At 40.7% G+C, this 24382-nt stretch overlaps 2 protein-coding genes across 3 annotated transcripts in view; both read right to left on the minus strand.

The window, feature by feature from the left end:
- LOC124157523 (voltage-dependent calcium channel subunit alpha-2/delta-3) overlaps positions 1-10035 on the minus strand; it is a 315282-nt gene extending 305247 nt beyond the window's left edge. The window contains exon 1 of the mRNA XM_046532332.1: positions 9398-10035. Coding sequence (XP_046388288.1) covers positions 9398-9492 — 95 coding nt within the window. The 5' untranslated portion in view covers positions 9493-10035. The remainder of the gene's footprint in view (positions 1-9397) is intronic.
- Positions 10036-17541: 7506 nt separating this feature from the next.
- LOC124157526 (exosome RNA helicase MTR4) overlaps positions 17542-24382 on the minus strand; it is a 44463-nt gene continuing 37622 nt past the window's right edge. For both annotated transcript variants that reach the window (XM_046532334.1, XM_046532333.1), the window contains exon 17: positions 17542-18305. In XM_046532334.1, coding sequence (XP_046388290.1) covers positions 18148-18305 — 158 coding nt within the window. In that variant the 3' untranslated portion in view covers positions 17542-18147. The remainder of the gene's footprint in view (positions 18306-24382) is intronic.

Genomic DNA, 24382 nt, shown 5'->3' on the forward strand with positions numbered 1-24382 from the left:
AAATGTGCCCACACAGCTTTTCTCGTGTACAGTTTCAGTAATTTTTCTTTACATACCTTCCTCTTTGTGTCACATGTGTCTAAAACATTTTATTATTGTATTCTTTGGTTTTACCATCAGGTCTTTTGAAGGCCACGTTCATTCCCCGTCGTTAGATGATGACTATTGGCTAATTGATAATTGTCCTCGAACGTTATAGTGATTTGACTTACTCTGAGTATTAGCTTCGACAGAAATTGGGCCGCTGATGAAACCAAATTGAACCAGCCGCTGAATGGTGTAATTTTATGACTACAAGGAGGCCTCTAGAGCATATTTTGCATCACAGCCAGGAAAAGTTAATGCTTGTAAGTGTAGCCATGGCTTTCGATCTTGGTTTGTGATGTGTAGATAAAGTGACTTGCGTCGGGGAACTGACCGCTAATGTGTCTGTGTTAATCGAGCTGATTGTATAACAACAACAGAAAAAACATGCGAAACATGAAAAAATATTATCTACTATATCTTTCATGGAAAGCTGAGATTATTTTTTTTTTGAAACAGTGAACGTTTTGGATACAAATTATAGTGCACCAACCCACTTTCCTTGGATTTTTAATGCATGGAGCCTATGAATGTACGCAAACTAGAACCATGACTACGAAGATATGGAAAAAATTTTTAAACTTTCTTTCGTGGTATTTAAAGCCTGATAATTATATATCAAAGCAATTTTGCACTATAGCAATTCCGTACGTTAGCGGCATAATGAGTTTTTGCGGCGAAAATTCACCAAAGGCCTTTGGAAAAGTCTGAAGAGGTTTAATTATTATTACAGTATTCTATAGACATTTTACTGGTTAAGGTAGGCTTGCATGGAGTAATTAAGAAGTATATTATGTCAGTCTCCCCTTCCGTCATGGACTTCCCTCGTCGATTCACTATAAGACCTACTCCCTTTCGTTATATCGAAAAATCCTATAGTCTTCCTTCCTCTCCCTCGTTTACCCAGAGGTTAAGTAAAGAAATTCAAACTTAACAGATATAAAAAGTTGGGGAGTACATAGTTCGCTATCAAACTAAAAAGATGAAATGATTGTGTCACATTAGTTACTTAAATCAGAGCAGTTAAACCTATGATTAGAATTCGGAGAGAACTAATATTGCCATTATTTATTTTGTAGCTCATGTAGTCCATAAAAAAACACTGTCAAACAGTATTAACAGAAATTCAGACTTTTAATATGATGTTGAGGCAGACTTTATGGCGTTAGGCGTAACTTTATTGAATTCCATGAAAATGTGTTAAATTCCATTAAAATAATTTAGGGTATTCCTCAGAATTTTATGATTATTTTATCGGCATTTAAATTGGGAAATATGTTAAAATTCTGTAGAGCGTTATAAATTTTATCATTTTATTTAGTGGCATACATGGTCCTCATAAAAATCCTTTTGCTTCTCAATTTTGTCTATCTCCTAAAAATCTCTAAAATGACTATGTGTCTCGGTATTTACTAGGTTGATGTGTTAGAACTGTCATATCGTCATAACGACGGATAAAGAGAAACACATATTCCTTAAATGTTGAACTACAAAGTGAGGTGATTCTTCCATATTTTGTAAACTCATTTGTATATTAATATCCTGGCTCATCACAATTTGTAATGAATTTTTTTCTTTTTCTTGTAAGGAGCATATGATTTGAAAAAAATACTATATATTGACTTCATCAAAAATGAAAAAAACATATACATTCAGTAATTCCAAGCTCTCAATCTTTATTGGTAAATAAACGTCAATGCCTCATTTTGCATTATCTCCCAAAGTAATGAAATTAAAAACTATCCTCAAAGGCTCACCCCGCTTTTCCTCATTTCATGTGTACCAATGCGTAAGATAGAGTGTACCAGACTTGGAAATGGTACTATGTATCGAAACTGAGAGTCAAAACATATTGCCATAAAAAGTAGAAAATTGAATTTTATTCACCGTCAGAAACCTTTCTTGGCTCAATATTAAAAAATTATCCTCCTCGTCTCTTAACCATGTCGGCTAAGAAGGTTAAACTCAAAACTCAAAATCCGAGCCAGTTGTATCCAGTTTGGAGGGGAGGTTTGCAGTTGGGGTGGCGATGGAAACTAGTCCTCAAAAAACTCGCCTTATTCCAGTAGACGAGGAGTGTGGTAAGGGGATGAGATAGAGTCATAAGAACACGCGTAAACAGCATTTAAGAGTAACGACCCGGCGAGAAGTTTGGGCCGCCGCCCGCTGCGCCAGGGAGTTGACAAGGGAGGGCCCGAAGGAGTGTCTTTAAGGGCATGGGGAGGAAGGGGTGGTTGACTCCTGCTCGAGGAGGCGGGGAGGAAATTAGGCAGATGGGAAAGCGAAGAGATGATGACAGTGAGAAGGAAGAGAGAGAGAGAGACGAGTTTGAGAAGCGAGGGGAAGAGTAGAAAGAGTCGCATGAGCAAGGATTGCGTTTCTAACCAGAAGCCTGGGTTGTAGGATGGTCCTAAGGGGTTGTTCGTTCAGGTCCGAAATCGATATTCATTTTAAAGGCCAGTTTTTATTTCAAAAATTTAAATAAATTTAAAGTTGATTCAGTGTCTTGAAGAATAGGTCTTGAAAAATTTTAAGTGCAAATTTTTGCCAAAGTTTCGGTATATTTATACACCTTCATTTTTTCAACGAATTGGATTTGCTTATGTTTCTTTGTCAATAAACAAATCCAATTCATTGCAACAAAGACCCGATGAAGGTGCAAAAAATTTACCGAAATCTTGGCAAAAATTTGCATTTCAAATTCTTCCAGACCTACCCTCCAAGACATTGTCTCAACATTAAGCATAAAGGTCAAGGAAAAAAGCTTAATAAAATCAAATTAAGTACAGCACGAATTAATAACATTCACAGCTTAGGGGCTTGTATAGAAGAAAAACATTGCGAATGCCATTTATTGTTATCATTGAGTACTAACCGTAAACTGCCGCACACGTATCAAAATTGAGTTAAATGGTTTTTTAGCTGCTTCGGTGTCTTTTACGGAGTTTAATTCTCCATTCCTTGTTGTATCCGAGTTATTTTTCATCCAAAGATGTCTTCTTCTATTATTCACGGTTTGAATTAACAAATCACGGGTCACAAGTGCATTAAAACACGTAAACAGATAACCACGACGCTGCGCGTTTCCAAAATATCACGCTAATTTTCTAATTTCAACAGGTTTAGGGTTTTTTTCTGGACGCCATTGGCGTAAAGGTACAATAATCCCAAGCTAAGTTCCTCCTATATGTAATCAATTTGGTCTTTAAATCGGCCTTAAGAATACGGTTCAGGAATGGAATAGATCAGTTAAAGCGGAAAAATAATCTTCCCCGTTCAGCTCTTACAAGCTAAAAATAACGAACAGCTATCTCTATACAAGTTTAAAATGACAAAATACGGAAAATGCTGCCTACCTTTCCATGATTTGGCGACGTCGTTAGAGTTCTGGTTCATTTACTCATTCAGAATGAACTTTTCACTGAGGGAAGGAATCACTCACGAGAACGAACACCAGCGAAACACGCGTGAAACCTGCACAAGTCCGAGGAGTAAATGAGAAGGGGTGACGCACTCGACATGAGCTAGTAACGTCATCAAATTGTCCGTGAAAGGGTTGATACCGTCGATTTTTCGCCGCCATTTGGCCGACAAGTTGGCAAACGGTCGACGTACAGAAAAATGCGAGTCTATTTATTTTTCAAGCACAGTCATAAATAAGTATCAGGTTAATTTGCATTTAAGTGTTCCTACAAAACTATTTATTCCAAGCAAACTTCTTTTGGTGGGCTTGGGACGAAGTTGGGTGCGATCATGATGCATTGAAAAATTCTGTTGCCTTTCAGGCTCAAAATTATGGTGATTACAAATTGCCTGTCATATATTCCAAAGATGATCCAACCACATGAAAAAATCTGAGAATGTAAAAGTTTCTATTATGTCTTAATAGGTATGCATCTATTATGAAATACACATCAATGCTAAATAACTAGCCCCGAATCAGAAGTCTAAATGAAAATGCTTCAAGAATTCTTACAAGAGTGATATGCGGAGGAAACAATTATATCATATATTACATGATATTATTTGAGGGGAGTCACTCATCATTATGAATTACAATACATACAGCTTTACGTCGTAAGAGGTATAAAAATATTTTTTAGGAATAATCGAAAAATTATAAACGTTACACATTGAATCAGGCGTCTTTTAACAGTGATACAAATAATATTTTTACAAAAACTTACAATTTTAGAATATTACTGTGAAACTAACGATAGCCTTATTAATATTGAATTTAATCACTTTTCATGTAATGATAATGAGGTGACGTAGAAGAATAAATGAGGTCTTCATTCTTTCCTCACGATTCCTAAAAAGAAGGGTAATTCATCCATCAACAAACTGTTGGTTCTGTAAAGAATGCATGTCCACACCAGCGGTGTTTAACCCCTCTATGACTGTGCCATCAAAACTTCCAAAAAGAGCTGGGTGGGTAACTCGGGTACCCAATCATTTTTTTCAAGATAATGAAGTTTTTTATTTCGCTTACAATTAGTATTTTTTATTGTGCATTCTCAATAGAGGTGATCTGAATTTATTTTTTATCTGCACCCAGTGCTACACATATCGATAAATAAATATCCCTACTGAAGGAGAAAAATATCAAGATCAGTGCGCAAATTGAGAAAAAAGAATCAAAATATTAAAAAGGTATATTATAATTTTAGCGAATGGCTGAAAGTCTCAATTTTTTCTTATAACGTTATTGAGAAAAGTCCCAAGGATGCTGTGAGCCGCAGTTGAGGTTGGTCAGAATTTCAGCATGAGATGTTTCGGGACAGAATGCGTGCCTCAAAAGAAAGAAATAATTACAGTTTGAATTTATCAATCTCATTCTGAAGGTCTGTGATATTGGATGGATAAATATTTATGAGAATTAACAAAGACTGAGTTGAGTTGAGGGAAAATTGAAGAAGAAACAAAAGCAACGGCAACACTGGAAGGAGATGATTGTCACGAGGAAGTAGCGAGTTGAAACGTTCGCGTGTGTATGTACTATTACACTCTGTGGTTCGAAGTCAAATGTAATATAAAAAATGAATGCTAGGATGAAGTAAATTTTCAATGCCCGGAGGTGAAGAAGAAACTCAAAGATTTTAAGTTAGGATAAGGTGAGGAACAACAAAGAGCTATAGTAGCCAAAGGACTCAATGGGACCACTCAAGCAAAAGAAGAATATGGCCTACAGAGAAAACACTAGTGTATTACTTCGGAAAAAAATAATTTTGAAAGAAGAGGAGGACCTCCCCAAAAATATTAGACGAATAAAATGTGCGAGTAATTAGTATGAATGACAGGAAACCGAACCAGCGTTGGTTTTATAGAGTGGAAGCTTCATTGAACCAATTTTAAGCCAGAGAGACTTATTCTAGCGAGCCGCCCATACTTAAAAATGAGTGAAAAATTGAGGCCTAGCCATGCGGATTTTTTTCTCGTGGTTTCTATGAAAAGACTGACGAAAAGAGGCTAAAATAATGGAGGAATTCCTACCATAAAGACCGAAAAATATTTATTATCCACGCGAGGGAACTCCAGCAACGGGGGCAAGGCAGAAAAAAAAAACAACGAGAGGAGCGAAGGGAGAGGGAATAAAGTCTTTTGAATTTAAACATCAAACGGCACAAATACTGGAGTAATACGCAAATCCCCCGGGGATAAAGCTTTTGAAAATTCCATGAATCGTAAAAAATATCCTTCCATAGTGAGATATTTTGTGTAAGGAACTACTACGAAATTAAAGACTGCACCACCGTAGAAATGAAAAAAGTTTTCAAAACTCAACGAAGGTGACCTGATAAAAAAAGCATTGTTCATATAGCTTACTTTCTCATTTCCTTATGAGGCTGTTAGCTACTGGATTTTAACTTAAAACAGAAATTATCTGACGGATAATATCTTATTTTAACCGCAAGACCATCAGTAGTTCCCATTAAAATGATTTTACTTATAAAATTTGGATTATATCGGAGAAATAAGAACTGATAACGCTTTAAAATATTATATCTAAATCCAAATTACCAGATTCACTCCATGTTGAAAGTATTTTTTATGTAATGTTTCATTTTTATAGAGAACCTATATAATAATGCCTATTACGACATTTTTGGTACATATCAATTCGCACCTTATTTCTTAACCATATTTTGATGATTTCACTAGGAACATGCATTAATTAATTTTAGCAGTGCTCATGATTGCTGTATGGTTTATTATTTCTTCCCCAAAAGTATCGATCAATGGAAATTACACTATGAATATGTTAGGATAAGATTTAAGAAAATTATTGACTTTTGTAATCCACCATTATAACGAAATTTCAAGGGAAAATGTATGCTTCACTCTCATTTCTGTTCAGTAATATGTACATGAGATGCTGAGGTGTACAGCATTGTTTTGGTTCTATTTTGTATAATCGTCCACCAATAATTTTTTTTATCCTATAACAGTGCGGAAAGCAATTTTTTGAACGAATTAGAATACTGCTCAGGATTTAAATGAGAAAATTATTGTCGGTACAAAGCTGTTTTACATAGTGCTATGTAAGTAGTTACGTAACGCTGGGAGTTTTATATGCTATGATTATGCATGCGACATCAATGTTGCGAATTAATGAAAGATTAGCCTTAGCTTGGCTAGTGTAAAAGAATAAGAAGAACTTATGAGTACTTAACCATATCAGCATTGGAACGCGGGGATTATTCATCAAAGAATCGATTGGAGAATTGTTTTACATTGTTCCAACACGTGATCATCCAGGGGAACGGAAAGTCTAAATTTTGAGGCTATAGTAAAATTGACTTGACGGAAAGATGCAAGACAAGGCAGGGAAAATGGAAAAAGTATTCAGGTAAGTCTGGATAAAGTAAGTCTGGACTCGGTAAAATAGATTTTTTGTTCTTTCTTCCACCACTTTTCCGATCCTCACGACTAAGATTATGCAAAGTTTTTGTCATAAGAAAGCTCATAATATTTTCTTAGCGAACATATTTGACGGGAAAAATGAGAGGTGCAACCACTGTGTTAGGTTTTAGGATCATGTAGCATGAGATGGAAAGAAAAAATGGAAACGAAAGGCTATAGCCCTATGCCCAGCTGAAAAAAGCAGGAAAGAACAAGGGTACGTGGCTATCACAACAAGGGAATTCCTTCAGAACTCTTTTATTTATCATTACTCAAGCATATTTACTGAGCTCTTCAAAATGGGAATGGGTAAGCCGAAAATGAATCCATTATTTTTTCGTAATTCTGTGTCTTATCTTATGATTGGGAGTTTCAAACAAAGGATTTTATTCATTCATTCCAAGAATATGGATGATGAATACTCAGATTACAAATAAACGGTCTTCACATTTTAAAATAATGGGTGAAAAGAGTGAGTGTAATAAGAGTGATATGAGTGAAATATATTCATAAAGGCCTACGGTTTTAGTAAGAATAATTTCATTCCCTTGTTAATTAATTACTGACGGTTAGTTGAACATAATATATCCGGGTTGTACTTCATACATACAGATGTAATTTTTTCACTACCAATGTAGGGAAACCGTCTAGATAAGCGCTCATATATATCTCCATTGAAAATTCCAGATTTTTGCCGAAATAAGCGTTAATAACGCCTATTTTATAAACTTTCCCCATGATTGAAAGCGGTTCTGCATTGCATCTCTGCGTCAGGTTCATTCCACTGTGTCATGAAAAACAAAAACAGTAATCATGTTTCATTAATCTTAATTTACGTGAGCATTTATCTTTAACAGGTCCGCTAGAGTGGAGGCAAGATTTCGGTGAGCGGAGTTGTTCAGGGGAATCCGGTGATATCGACCGAGCACAAGCTGCATGAGGGCCAATTTCATTGCGCCGACAGCGGTCCAGAGGGAAAGCCCATCTCTCTCTCGGCCCATATTATTTCGGATGCAAAACTCCGCTTCCAGGTGGAAGGAATGGCAGTAATATCAAACAATTATGATTAGGGGGAACCCTGTTCTCTTGCATTTATACCCGATTGTAATTGTGTGCAAGGCGGAGGACGCTGTGACATTGATAAACGAAGCCTGCAAATGGTGCTTTTCAATGTCCTTTTGCGAGCAAGAGGTGGACAGCTAGTAGGTCTTGTACTAGCTTTCCGCCATAAGAGTCCGAGTTTGAGGGAATTCCATGGACCGAATCTGATCCCAATTTGGTGAGGACGTAAGACGCAATACATTGGCTAGCGGACCTTTTAGTCCTCTACGACTCTCAGAGAAAAAGTAGTGAAACGCATACAGCGAATTATGCGTGGATTTTCTTTATCCTTATTTCAAGGAAATTGCGAATTTCGTACAATATAAACTTAAAATGACACCGGTTTCAATGCTATGCATCGTTAGTCGGTGGTGATGTATGATGCAATACGTCGAAACCGGTCATTATAAAGTTTGCATTGTGGCAAATTGACAATCTTGCTATTTAGTTATGGGCTAACAGAGTACGTAATCATTGGCTGTTGGGCCCATTCCTCATTCCGTAAATCACGCATTTGCCCTTTTCTAACCATTTACATATTTTGAGTGAGGGGAAAGCAAGCTAAGGTTTCTGTCACCTGCATCCAATTATCAAATAAGCATTGGCGCTTCGGGTAGATTCCAAAAAAGCAGACGAGTAATTGAAGAATTACGTGGATGTAAGGCTCATTCGCGCACAGAAGGTGACGCTAGAGAGGGGAAAGCGGTTGAAGAGGGTAGGGCAAGAGGGGTAGGGGATTCTCTCGGAGTCCTCATGGAAAACCAACTCTCCCCTCCTCTTGTCTATCCACCCGCACATGCTTAACCTACCACGGCCTCAATCTTTAGGCCTTCTTGTTCTTCAAAATATGAACCTTCCTTTTGGGTTATGTTTAGACCGCTCCATATAATTTCAATCATGAAAAACTCGATCAAGGAGGACTTAGCTGCGTATTTTAAAACTCAAGCACCTCGAAAGCAGCAGTTTAGTCCCCACTAATCGACTCTTTTCGCTGAGAAACATCTCGAGCGATCCAAACACATCCTCCTAAGGTTTACCATATTCTGTAGACCATTCTGAGCCCCATAAGATCCACAACATGAGGACAGTATGAGGGAGATCCTAAGCGAGAAAAGATCGATCTAAGAGGATTAATTGTGTCGTTAAAAGCGCGTTTATTCTTGAACGCAGCAGCTCGTCCTCCAAGATCAGCCTTTTTCAGGTCGGAATTTTCTCCTGGAGTGTAGACGCAACCAACATAGTTGTGCCTATTCTGTAGAGCAATGGCGTAATTATATTCCCTATATAAGAATGGATGATAGATACTCACTCGTTGTGCGGGATGTCCTCATCCTGCTCGAGCGTGTATGGGACAAAGGCGGTGAGCAGGAGAGCCGCGAGGGCTGTCCACCGCGAGAGCACCATCCTCCCGGGGCGCGCCGGCCGCCACCCCCGGCGGCCTCCCTTCCTCCCGCCCGGCACCACTTCCGCGACCAAAAGCCACACCACCGTGTCACAGCGACAACACCACCACTACCTCCAGCATCCTTCCCCTCACCACGGGGACCAAAAGAACCTTGGGGAGAAAAAAGCTACTTCTACGGCGTTGTCGCGTCTTTGGCTTCCGGGCACCTTCACGGGACGGGTCGGCCAAAGACGTAGAGGTATATGTGTATCCTTCTAATGTCCCTCACCCAAGGTACAGACTCCTTCCACACTGTGTCGTCTACAGTCCCAGCGGGAGATCCCGCGGGTCAGTGGGAAACACCGGTTGTCGTTCAAAGGGTTTTCCACCCTTGTTGGTCTCGGGAGTAACTTGGTTTTTTCGTGCAGGGACGGAGGTTGGTGGGTTGGCCGGTTTTACGGTGGGGCAAAGTCGCGGAACGCGGTCGCTCGGGCTCTTGGTGGAGGCGGAGACCACCGCTCTTGATGCGGGGCTGAAGAGGCGGCGAAGAGTCAGCGGGGGGGGGGGGGGGGGGATTTTGCGTGCGCACGTCACAGGGGACTTGGCGACGAGGTAGGGACCTTTGCGAAACCAAACTGCGACAGTGCGTGTCTGTCGTGATGGCTGCACCACTGTGGGTAGGATCCACCACCACACCACAGGGTTCCTCCGAGGGAGATGCGTCAGCAGTTGTTCTCTTCAATTCTTCTGGTGCGGCATAACCGATCCAGCCGGTGGTATCCGATCCGCTCGGGCGATGCTGCGCGTGGCGTCCTGGATTTTTGGCGGGATACGTCGAGACGTCTCACCCGACGGAGGGAACTCGATGGGTCTCCTGCGGAGCCACGGGTTTCGAGGAGCCGCGGCGGTTGTTAAGCGGAGGTTTCGGTGCTGTACAAGAGGGGGATTTGATTACGCTTTTTTGCAAATCAGGCGAGAAATATCAGTGTGTCGCGGACAAATACGCCGAAGTTGCCGCCCGGCGTGAGGGCCCTCCTTTATCTCTACTCCTCTCTTCCCTTCTCTCGTACGTCCGCGAGAGGGGGCGAGGAGTCGAGGAGGGATATAGGGGGGAAGGGAGGCGGGGGTGGGGCGTAGGGGAGGGGGATGCGAGCGGAGGAGGGGAGGGGACCCCCCTCCTCGTGTGATGTCTCGTACTACTAGTCGTCGGCGTGGGCACGCCGTCAGATGCCTCCAGTGCACGCGCATCCGGGGAAGGGGGGTGCGGCGGGGTGGTGCAGTTAGTGTGTCGCTCAAATCTCGGATATCAAGTAAAGTCTGAATGGATAATCAAGGGGGTTCGTTTATATGAGTGCCAGATATTGCACTGCCCATTAATTTATTAAAACTTCATCATTTACATGCACCATTTTTACATTATCCTGACAATCATTTAATATTTTTCATAATTGTTTCACTTATCATTATATAATTATTTTCATAATGTGTCACCAATTTTAACAAATTCTGGTCGACATGGGGATATTTCCTCCTCTCCTCCAAAAATATGTTTTTTTATTTTATGCGCTGCTTTATTGCGGATTATAATGGATAATTTTAAATGTCGATTTATCTTCTCTCCTCAAGTCTCCTGCTAATAATTAGATATAGTGACGGTCAGTCGAGTCACTCTAGAAATTCATTATCAAATATCTCTACCATTGCTATGTGTTGTCATTATTTAGCTGTATTTATGATCACTTAGGTATCTTTATTTTTTATAATTGTTGATGCGTTGATACGTAATCTGAGGATAACGCGCTTAAGCGTCACGTTGGAACACATTCATGGTCAGATTTCAATAAATTACTGGACAGTATAAAATCTTTTTCCCATTTATATAACACATATCCCGGACTAATGATGACCAGAAATAGAAACGGTTGAGTATCTTTAGAATCATGTAGACTAAAAAAAGTGCTTCAATGCTTTAATATTCAGTCCGTCTAAATTCTAAAAAGCTCCTCTCTGATTATCGATTTAATCGAGGTTCAAAGCTGTAGCTAGTAATATGTTCATATAAAAATCAGTCGATTCTAAAATATTCGAACGCTCTTGATTCAATAAATAACCGAAAACAATCTCAGGGGAACGCCTCTGAGCGCAATGATGAAGGTTGTAATTCCATGACGCTGGGTTTTTACTCGCAAATTGGACTCCGTCAACGTGGAAATAAATCATGTCGACAGATGGGCAGTAACATGCCTTGAAAATGAAAGACAAGTCGTTTTCCAAAACTTCGGCCTAAACAACTGCATTAACCTGGTGCAGAGCCCGAGAAATATACCTAAAAATTATGTCGAACTTAATGAATTTCCTGAAAAATATTGCGAAAATAATAAACTCACAATCGACCAATTTTTTACAAATGGAGGAATGAGTACCCTGCGAATGAGTACCATCGCGAATACTCTGTGTATCTTTGCGCACCTTGGTTCACCAAACAGAAAAATTACTATCAGGGACTAGCGATTCGAGTCCCTCGCTGTTTTTTCACTATTTTCAGAGTACACCGCTTCCGCAGTTTTTCGAAGAAATATCATTTCTACGCCGTCATTCATTACGATACACGACGTTTTGTCATCGTAACCTAAATAACTTCCGACTGTTGCTCGAGAGATTCGGTGTTTGCAGAGGCTGCAACGTCACACCCTTTCAATTTGGGGCCCATTTTGAATAAGATCAAGTCGGTATTCCCCTCTCGGGCAATAATGATCCAGATTCAAGCACCCCAGTGGGAGTGGCTGTAGGCACGGCAGACCCAGAGCGATTGCTACATTCACACCCGCGCGTGGGCCTGCTTTATACCCCTTCTGCACCCTGAATGGTTCCCCTGGGGAGTTGCTACCCCTGCACCTCACTTAAGAGGATGGAGAATGGAATAGAATGAGAGGAAAGGGAGTGGAGAGAATGCCATTTTCAATATTCCGATTGAGAAGTGAGTGGGATGGAACGAAAGAGATGTGTGGCCAAAAAAATATGGGTATCCAAATTTTAAAGATGATTTTTAAAACATGAGTAATCAATTAAATATTTCTGAATGGTTGCATTTTTGAGCGGAAGTTGTATTTACTCATTGATTGTAAGATAATAATATGGATGCGAATTTCTAAACCAATGACTAAATTATTGAAATAAATACTATCAATTTTCTACTATTACATATATTCATGTTTATGCAGTGGGAAAATTGAAAGTATTTATTACAATATGGAAAATTTCCACTCCATCACTCTTGAATATTCGGATTTTATTCATTAACAAAATTGCCGTCATTTACGAAAAAACTCAAAATGAATGTTTAGAGTACGGAGATATTTACTACAGAGTAGAGGGGTTGAAATTGAAAAATCTTCATTGATTCCTCTCGTTAAAATATAACAAAAAATAGATTCCTGAGGGCTGCATGGAGTACAAAAAAATGGATGTGGTGAGAGAGTAGTAGGGGAAGAGGTCGTAGAATATTATTTTTTCTCTGTTTCGCTTCGGATGCTGCAGGAGTAGTGGCATACGCGGTTGTGTGCCAGTTCCCCCCGCCCCCCTCCGCAACCCCCTCTTCGGCACAACCCCTCCTAGGGGGAGAGTGGGGGGACGAGGGGACTATTGCGGAGGGGAGATATTCTCCCTCTCTTCGCGCGGCGAAGGTGGCGTTGCCGGCAGCTGCGACGGTGGCGCCTGCGGCGGCGGGACGGGAGAAATGAAATCGGTAAATGAAAAAGGGTGGGGGGAAACGGGCCATGGGAAGGGACTGAGGGTTTGGGGGGGGCAGGAAATGAAGGGGACAGGGTCCCTGTGTGTGGAATATTCCCTGTACGTAGGTTGGCAAGGGTAGCAGCTCTCACTCTAGGGGATGGAGAGAAAAAAAGCACAGAGCTTTGGTGGGAGGATGGCGGTGAGAATGGGGTATAAAACACTCACTCGATGCAATTCAAATACAAACGAGGGGGGACAGAGGGGTGGTGCCAACGAAGGGAGACGATGGTGGATGAGAGATCGAGGGGAAAAAGTGACTATTCGACGGTGTGTGTGAGACGGAGAAAAAAAACACGAGCGTAATCGTAAAAAAAGCCCGCCAAAACGCACGAATGACTGATTGTACATTATATTATCTTAAATGAACCGCCCTTCCAAGACAGTCCCACTTTCTGACTTCCCGCGTTGTAATTAGCAACTGTCCACGCTTTTCGCGATATCTCACTTGCCGTCGACTTTTTTGGGTAATCATGAAGGTGGATTGATACAATTATGGGTGCACGGGAGGTAACCGAAGGGAGATGGTGTAATCGGGCAGTTCTATCTAATATTTGCTTTGCCTCATGCAACTCGAGCGCCTCCGAAATAACTGCGTTGAGCTCATCTGGTAGATCCAATTGCGCTTCATATGTGGATGGCGCCTCGGAATGGTCAGCTTATGCTTAATGTGCTCTTTATTTTGGAGCAGAGGTGGGTTGATGACTTATTAGTATTATTTGTTCCTTGGGTGTAAAGATAAATCCACGATAATATCAAACGAACCGAAATAAAAGTACAAAATTCAGCCGATTTCTTGTGGTAAATTCCGCTGAAATTTTTGGTCGTTGGATATCACGTGATTTTTTTTACCTCTCAGAACGGAAGAGTTGTCTTTCGGATTATGCAACGGTCATTATCTATCACATGGAAACAACGGGGTGGGTATTACCAAGTTGTTCCTGGCAAACAGCGGTTCTGTATGAGCAGTACTGTTTTTTTAGTAATGGTTAATTCATGTTTTTTATCAATATTTTTTTCATTTGCCTTAAATAAGGTTACTTTAATTTCAGTGATCATAATAGAACGCTTTCGATTAACGTGTGGGAAACCCTCCCACAGTCGTTACCCAGCTGCGTTACTGACGGCTGTTATTTGCTAAAACCTGATTCAGCTCTAATTATAGAAAGAAAGAATTCATGTCTCTCGCCTAGAAAAGAACATGCTTTTCCGTGGGTAAAACTTGAGCTTTTGCTTGCGTCGCATAATTTGGTGCAACACATCAGTATCAGGCTTGAAAAACCTTGGCGATTAGGATGTAGAAAAGGAGGAGCAGAAAGGAGCGATAGCTTCCCTCTGCATCGCGCTGGAATCTAGGAATGGGAAATTTTTCCCCATTTTCCATCTTCGGGGGCATGGTGAACTTACAATTAGAGCATTTGGCTACTGACCGAAGGGTCTCTGATTCAAATCCCAATGGAACCTTTGCACGCCCCTAAATAAATTCGCTGTGCGAGCTGGGCAATTGAAAGGAACTGCTGCAACGCCTAACCTGAATGTGTGATTCACTAATCAGTGGCCAAGTCTAGAGTAAACTTTACCCTCAGCTGAGGTTGGGTGTCTGGAAGAGGCGACTTCAGGCAATCTGGAGGAGGTCATTTGCGCCGTGAGGGATAAGGGTAGGATAGGAAGAGTGGAGAAAAACCCAGCGTTGACCTGCTCTTAACGAAACGCCCCATGGAAACCTTGACTCAACGGAGCCGTACGGGGTGCTGTCCTTGACGTGCCCTCCACAAAGCACTCGAACAGGGATATGACGGTCTCTGAAAATTGTCCATCACCGCAGAGATTTAAACCCGGATCCACAGGATAGGAAGCTTCTTCACTCTTCTCTTCACGCCAACTCTTCAACACATCAACCCGATCCCACTCTACTCTCTCCTATCCAGACTAACCTTCAGGTGAGAGCAACACCCTCTCCGCCCTGCTCTGTAAAGTGCCACCAACTTATTCGCTGCCTTCGAAGGCATGCAGTTGGTTCCGTGGACACCTTTCGTGGTGTTTGGGGATCGTTCCAGTACATTACGGCACGGGGGCGTGGATGAGAAGAAAGATCGGGGGATAGAGTCAGAAACCCACCCCCTTAACTCGGTCCCATCTCCCTACCCCCCGAGGCCGCAATAACCCGCGGCGCGGCGTTGGTAGGGGTTGTTTCTCATACCCCACGCTCATCCAAAACCCCTTCCTCACACCCTGATACCATCTCCCCACCCCATCGGGCATCCCTGTGCATCTGACAGGTTCATTTATTTATTTGTATTTCGTTTCCGAGGGCAATAGTCTCCCTATGGGGAACGGATGCTGCGGAGGGGCGGGTTCTTGTGAATGCTAGGGTACCTACGTGCGTGTGGGTGGACATCAGGGTTTTCAAGAGGGTTTTGCGTTCGTGTCTGCGTCGTGTGAGCGCGAACCAAACCTACATATAGTTCCCGTGGTAGGGAGGAACGTCTGGTTCGGTCCACGCCCCGGCCGACGGAAAAACTACCCTTGCTCCTCCCTTAGCCTTCGTTTCTCTCTCTCTCGACCCTTCCCGCCACGACAGTGGTGTCCTCATCCCCTCCGCGGACAACATTATCGATCCTCAGTTGGCGCCCTTACCCTCTTCCCCGCTCTGGTCCCCCATATATTTCTCCCTTCCCCCCCCTCGCGGAGTGTGGATGGGCTTCCCAGACTCGGGAGGAGGTTCGGCGGGGAGGGAAGGGGTCCCCGCCGCATAGTCAACCACCGCCACCCGCCGCGCTTTCTCCTTCGCGTCGCATAGGAGGCGCGCGCGTCGCCCGCCCGACGCCGCGCCGGCTGGCCGGGAAGGGGCGCTGCTCACCCAGTTGGACGCCGGCGTCGCCCCGTCTGCGGCGACCAGAGGGCCCCATTCCCCGCTCTGCTGCCGAGAACCCAGTTGACGCGTAGACGCGCGTGTCAGCGAATTGACCAGGGAGGACGATTTTCCTCAGGCAAAAATGGGTCACTTGGAGCGCTTTTCTAAATTCAATTAATGCAAAGTTTTTCCCTCAGTCTCGTTTATGTTTAATAACAAAGGGGTGCACCGTAGGAGATGACGTGATGCGCACTATGTAAAAAAATGCGTACAATGCGTACAAAAAATATACTTGGGAAGGTCGCGGATATTAAAACGTTAAATGAAATAAATAAAAGTATCACTTTGATTGATGAATATTTTTACCTTTTACAATGAAGGGTGCACAATACAACTCCTCTAATCTTTTTTTTACAATCATATTTGTCATATTTCATCCTTTCTATCACCCTATTGCTTGCATTAACATTTCGTTTTAAAATTCACAAATCAAAAGTACAGGGGGAATATTCCTGGTACCTTGGCATCTTAAGTTTAGGAGTTAGCAACGCCAGCTTTAATGCTCTTTACCCACCATTGCTGATGCCAATCAGAGTTTCTGCAGGAGCTGAAGTATGAAATGTACCGATAAATCCTGGTTTTCAAGGCCAAAATTTTAAAAAGTCCAGGTTGCTATAGTGTTTTTATGAACCATTGTGCTGTTTTGAACATACTACTGATTATAAATTATTTAAATGAGTCATTCAATAATAATGAACAAAATAAATTAAAAAAACAAAAGCATACCATTTCATTGGGAGTAAGTTACAAAAACAATACAACAAGAAGTTTTCAGAAGACTAACCTGAGAGAGGTTTGGGCTCTCACTCTGTTAAATGCTGTAAATATAACACTGAGTCCCAGAGAAGAAATAGGCCAAGTAATAATGATAAACCCCATTCCAACACCAGTATTGAAAAATAAACTAATTTGCAAGTTGAAATAGTGTAACTTGATGGCAATCTATGTACAAAACTTAGTAAAAATTGGTCCATCATCCCCCAAAGAATATTATGCGTGTTTCACAATGCATGCTCTTGAACAATGAAGGTTTCTCATGTAAATAATTGCCACTTTCAAATGGAAATTTCCCTCTTTAAACTGATATTCACCAATTATTCACAGCAACTTTCCTAGTTCTGAAGATTTACAAAGTTGTAGTACCCTGAGTTCTGAGATTTCATGCATTAATACACAACTATCACATTGGCATCACAAACCTCCAAACATATGATTCCAAAGTAAGACAAAATCCCTCTGCTAATTACTTCACCAAGGATAGGTGTTTTCACCATATTTTTGTCCCTAAATGTCTAACATAAATACTGGGTGATTATATACGTGTATGGATGGACAAATTGCAAGAGGCAAATTAAAAACAAAATCATTAAAATATCAACTCTGTCTTTAGAGTCATGCCATTTCATTTATTTGACCTTACTTTCAGTAACAAAAATGGTATAATTTTACTACATGCATTAATGCTTAATTTTAGGAGAAAGTAAATTCTCAATTTATAAATCAAGCATTAATATAAGTAAACATCATTCCTGGTGCACATTTGTACATTTTCAAAATGGATGTAAATGGCCTAATTGTCATCTATAAACATAGTTCTGTACCTTATTCATAAAATTAATTTCTTCCAATTCATGATCTCCGGCCAAGACACATATTCTCTTCTATTAAACTGCTGAAATTTTAATGGAAACGGAATGATGGCACATTAGAAGAAGATTTTAACAAATGTCATGAATTGATTTGTCACAAGAACAAAGATTGAGGCTCTGGTTAAAGAGACCCAATCATGCCTTACATAATATCATGCATACCAATAGCAGTAAATGGCTGATGCAGCATGATGCATAAGTATTCACATGATCTTCGGAGCACACATTGTCAGCACAACTTTACGTCAGTCCTTTCATTGTACACAACTTGATGCTCTGGTTTAAAAAAAAATACCTTTCAAACTGCTCACTTGACATATCACTCATAAATACAAACTGGCTGCAAATACAATGTCTCTTTTCATCAACTTAATTCCTTCACTGAATTTGTTCTCCAGTTCTGTGTTCCCAATGTTTTTTGCAGCCTGACACAGCTGCCTTAAAACTTCTTCTAGCCTTCTCATACACCTGATGATGTTACCTACAGTGGAATAAAAGTAATGTATAAATGCAGTAAAATCACTGTAAGAGTAATAATAATACACCTACAATATTTTAGAAGATCTTCATTAACATTCATCAAGATTTACTGCACTAGATACACAGGTGAAGATGTCATTTGTAATGATCCAATCCATTTAAAAACTTGGCTACGTCCATTTCATCACCACATAGTCTGAAAAAGAACTGCAGTAGAAGCCCGGTTCAACGAGTGCTCATAATCCCTTGGAAATTAATCGTTAAACCAAGGGCTCGTTGTACCCGAAGGTGTTGAGTAAACCCACCAAAGTCTCAAAATCGTTCATATTTACAGTTTTTCTTTTGTTTCCGTAGTCTTTAACAAAGTTGAACAGGTAAAGAGTCATCATCATGAACAATCTAGTTGACGATCAACATATTTAAAGAAAGAAACAGGGGATTTCCAATTTTATAAAAAAACTGCTTATATGCTGGTGTTGGGATAATGCTCAGAAAGAGCACGAGAATGCAAGTGAAAAGCTTCCTACAGTACAATGAAAGGATAGTTAGGGTAAAGTTCGAGACTAAGCCAGAAGATGCCATAGTGGTACAGGTTTACATGTCTACGACAGACTATGAGAAGGAAGAAGTTGAAAACGTCTACGATGATATCAGGGAAGTAATCAAACAGGTATAGGGTGAAAAAATCTTATTGTTTTAGGTGATTGGAACGCTGTCGTCGGTGAGGACCAGGACTGAAGAATGTCTTGAAAATATGGATTAGGAAATCAAAATGAAAGAGGAGAAAGGCTCCTGGAATTCTCCACAGAACACAAATTAGTGGTTGCCAACACGCTATTTAAGAATCACAAGGGAAGAAGATATACATGGAAAATGCCAGGAGACAAAAGAAGATTTCAACTAGACTATATTTTAGTGAAGCAGAGGTTTAGGACTGTAAAAGCTACCCGGGGGCAGATATCAATAGTGATCATAATCTAGTGATGATGAAATGCCATCTGAAATTCAAGAAATCAGCGAAGAATGCATGGCAATTAGAGAAACTTAAGGAGCCAAAAAATCAGCACGCCTTTAAAGAAGTAGTGGAGAAAAAGATAGGAATAGATCAGACTGAAAAATTAGCAGAGAACAGCTGGACAAATATCAAAAGTGGGCTTCAGGAAGCCGCTAGAGAAGTTCTAGGGAAAAGAAATTGTGCTAAGAAAAAGTCATGGATCACGGATGAAGTCCTAGACCTCCTAGAAGAATGGAGAAAGTATAAGAATACTACTACTGAGGAAGGACAGGCATGCTACAAGAGAATAAAGAACGAGATTTGCCGCAAAGCGAGGAAAGCCAGAGAAGCGTGGATGAGGAACATATGCTAGGACGTTCAAAACAACCTCGTACAAGGGAAAGTTGAAGCGGCCTACAGAATAAAGAGGAACCAGATCAAGGAACGAAGCACAAGATATAACACCATAAGGGACAAGAATGGAAATATTGTAATTGAAAATGAAGACAAAACCGAGAGATGGAAGGAATACCTGGAGGAATGTTATACAACAGAAGCAAACTTAGCTCAAAAAGTATCGAAGAGGAAAGTGAAGTTGAAAAGGATGATATTGGAGCGAGCAGCTTAAGATCAGAATTTGACGATGCAATAAGACACCTGCGAAAGAATAAGGCCCCAGGGGTTGATGACATTCCAGCAGAGCTAATCAGAAGTGCAGGAGAAAAGGCCAAAACTCAACTGTTTAAAGCTATCTGCAATATGTACTCAACAGGAGATTTACCTAGTGACTTCGAGAAGAATACCATCATTCCCATACCTAAAAAGAAGAGAGCAGAGAAGTGCAAAGACTTTAGGACCATAAGCCTGATGACACATGCATCTAAGATTTAGACAATAATCATTTACAGGAGAATAGAACGAAGAGCAGAAGAATTCTTGGATGAGGACCAATTCAGATTTAGGAAAAGCAAGGGCACAAGGGAAGCAATTCTGCTCGTAGAGAAGAGAATGGAGATAAACAAACCGACTTTCATAGCATTTGCCGATTTGGAGAAGGCTTTTGATAACATGGAATGGAATTCAATGCTTAGAATTCTGAACGAAATCGGACTGCTCTACAATGATCGTAGAATTGCTCATAGTTTATATAAAAACCAAGTAGCTGTGATCAAATGTGGACCCAACGGTGCAGAAGCAAGAATAAAAAAGGGGTGAGACAAGGGTGTGCACTTTCCCCTTTAATTTTTAATGTTTACATAGAGGAAGCCATCAATGAAATAAAGGAGAAAGCTTCGGGTGTAAATATCCACAGGGAAAAAATTAGTATGCTTCGATTTGCTGATGACATAGCAGTCATAGCACAGTCAGAGAAGGATTTGAAGAAGACTTTGACAAATATGGAAAGAACAATGGCCAGATATCAGCTGAAAATCAACAAAAAGAAGACTAAGATATTAGTCTGCAGCAAAAAAGAGGAGGCTAATACAAATATTAACCTAGGAAAGCATAAGCTTGAAGAGGTGAAAGAGTTTTCTTACTTGGGAAGCCAAATTACCAACGATGGACGAAGCAAGAAAGAAATAGTCAGTAGAATAGCACAGGCAAAGAGGGCTTTTTACAAAAAGAAGAATCTTCTTACAGCTGAGAATACAAGCATAGAAGTAAGGAAACAATTCATCAGATGCTACATATGGTATATGTTTCTCTGTGGAAGCGAGGCTTGGACGTTGACAGCAGCAGAGAAGTCAAGAGTGGAAGCACTCAAAATGTGGTGCTACCGAAGAATGATGAAGATAATATGGACTGACCGTGTAAGCAACGAGGAAGTGCTAAGAAGAGTGGGAGAAAAGAGAAACCTCCTAAAAACCTTAAGCAGAAGACAGAAGAACTTGGTTGGCCACATTTTGATGCACGACAGCCTGATGAAGACTATCGTAGAAGGTAAGAACAGAAAAGGAAGACCTCGAACAAAATATATGAGCAGAAATACGTCACTATGAAAAGGTTAGCGGATAGAAAAGAGAAATGGAGAGCTGCGTCAAACCGTTCTTAGGATTGTTGATTGATGATGATGATGATAAAAAAATATTAATTTCCCCAGTTTCAGTAATTTTATTCCCATTCTTCCGTTTTTTGACTGCCAAAGAAAGCAGTAAAAGCAGCATAACAATTCAGAATCAATATGTTTGGAATGCAGTGGAAGCTTTTAGATAATTTTGCAAATACACCATGCCGGCAATATCAGTTTTGTCGAGTTTTTGAATGCATAACCAGTACATCAGTTAGTTGGGAAAATTAGCGGAAAGGTTCACTGAAATACAGCATGATTCGGTGGTTGACGATATTTCTCCCCATTGGAAATGTAGTCAGGTTTCACCTTTAACATCGCACTGTTTATGGGCAGTACTGCAGACTTTTGTTGACAAAACCACTTGAATAGTGCCCATTCCTCCTTAATGCAAGGAGCGATTTTTTTCGGCTCCGGCTGCATCACACGCCCAGCTAGATCAGTTTGTAATATCGTGAGTTAGAGCACGATTGTGATGCAATGTTGCATTTTGTAGGATAACTGTACTTCTCAATGCCTGTCATACAGTCCGGCTGATGAGAGTTGCCCGATGACGGCAAAATAGGAAGGGCGGATAACCCTATGCCAGCACGGTTTACAGCCAATTGCTGTCCCCCAACACACCCTCTCCTCGTCTCACAACATTGTCAATGCATAAGGCGCACTGAAATAAGCCTGATCCACCAAAACAAACCCATTCTTCGAATGACCAAAAACAAGTGATTCTTCCTCTGGGTCCTTGACACTCGTCGTCCCTTCCAGCTCCTTTCTTTGCGGAACCCTTTGTAGGCATTTCCTTTTCTTACCTGGCAACCTTGCCCCCTACCCCGACCAGGACCATTCTGTGTGTCATCGGACAACTCTCGGTGGACGTACTGTAGGTTCATCAACTTTCGAACAAGGTCTTGGAACGCATCCAGTTCGTACATCAGACTTAGTGTATTTGGGAAGATATCAACCCTCGATTGTGTCATGCTGCATTCTTCTGATGAGAAACTAAAGATGTGTGAATAGTATCTGCGAATACTCGAATACCTCGAATACTAGAAAGTATTCGATATTGAATAATTATGCTAAAGGTACACTCTCCAATACCTCAAATACTTTGAATTTCACGCCATACACTGTAACACGCACGTCATTGGTAGTTGACTCGAAAAAATATAGAGAACGCTAGTCGTTTAGTGCATGCAGCGCCATAATATGCAAGTTGATGAACTACATCAAATTCGTGGATTAGAAGAGTGAAAAGAGTTCGACGTGGGGAACCGAAAATGATCGGGTGAAAAAATCCGAAAATCCCCGGTTTCCCCCACCAGGAGAACCTCAGTGCCGTGGGATAGAAACTACGTAGCACGATTCCCAACATCCGCTACCCCCCCGATCCATCAGCCCTCGGCCCCACCTCCAACGCTTTCCTCATCTCCAAAATCAAACAAGAGGCCCCAGCTTGCGCAGGGGTTCGTATTATGAACACCATAAATGAAAAGCTTCAAAAGAAAATATCAAGTAACAGGAGAGTAATAGAATCCTGTTTCATTCTTCCCTCTTTTTCCCCCACTGACCTTTTTCCCCCTACCTGCTTTGAAGTTCCCTATTTCTGGAGGTCAACTGCTGCATGAGTCATCTATTAGCCCAAAAGGTGTCTAACAACGACTTTGGGCAATTGATATTACACCTTTATTGGATTGAAATATTAGTAATGTGCGCATAATTTAAAAAAGAATAAGACCAAACGTGACTTATTTCTGACTTCATTTAAGTATTTTACGCAAGGAAATAAATGTCAAATATATACAACGGAGACTTAGCATTCTGGCGAAACTCGATATCCTCGCAGCTGAGCTTCTCGGAAGTTAATGCGTTATTTTTTTCTGAAAACATATATCAAGTTACAATTTATGAGTTATGCTATAAATCTCTATTGTCACAGTCACAGACAAAGGGATATTTTCTCAGATATTTGGTTTCTCCCTGCTAGCAATTCAAATTCATCTGCTATCTCGTGAGAACTTTCAAAGATGGACTGAAAATAATTGAAGAAACTCCGGTGGAGAAGCGTGTGTATTTTGCAAAATGCCTCGGATTGTCCGCTAGCACTTGACAGCAGGAGTGGGGGTAAAACGAACTACCTGTTGAAAACAAGAAGTTGGATGAAGCCGAGTATCAGATGGGCGTGCCGCTGAAATAGCCTTTGGTAGATAAGAATGTATACATCAGACAAAAATCCATCATAGCTGAGTAAATACCGAGACAGCATGGAATCATTTTTTCACAAGGTGGTGTGTTCCCTTAGGATATTTGAAAGAGATGTTAATTGAATCAACTGCATGCCCAAATGGTTACCATAAAATTAAATATTCCATTAATCAGCTAAATTCCTGTTTGAATCCTATAAAGGAAATCACAATTACTCGCCAAAATCTTGGCTTTCCTGCTGCGTAGGCAACCTAGTCAAACATTCCCGCATTCATCGTTTTTTTGTCTATCCTCTTGAAAAACGATAGATCGAGGTTCCACTGTACACCTTATTTACACATTCATCAAGTGAAATAGAACAAGAAACGTGCATTTAATATGCTTTGCGCAATTCTAGTACATATTCGAATATTCGAGCAATGATTTAATATTCAAATTCGATATTCAAGTTCTTCAGAGAAATCTGCTATTCAACCTATCTCTATGAGAAACTAAAACGAATTTTCCTGTTTATATATATTTCCCCATAATTTAATCACATTTATTAAATTCTGTTTTTTCTGATTCTTCCTTAAAGAAACGTTCATACAAACTTCGCTATTACGAACCTCCGGTTTTTAGGTCCCGCAAACTTCGTAATAACCAGAGTCTACTGTAGTTGATGCTTGCTCAGCGGTGCATCGCCCTCAAAAAATGTCTGTCGCAACACCTAGCATACACAGTGGAAGGACCTTTTTGGCCTAGCTAAATCAGATTAATTTTACATGTAAAACATAGGCCGTTTGGCGGCACAAAGACTATCACTCGCTAAAATGCG

The sequence above is a fragment of the Ischnura elegans genome, chromosome 4 (genome assembly GCF_921293095.1).
Source record: "Ischnura elegans chromosome 4, ioIscEleg1.1, whole genome shotgun sequence".
In the NCBI taxonomy this organism is placed as follows: domain Eukaryota; kingdom Metazoa; phylum Arthropoda; class Insecta; order Odonata; family Coenagrionidae; genus Ischnura; species Ischnura elegans.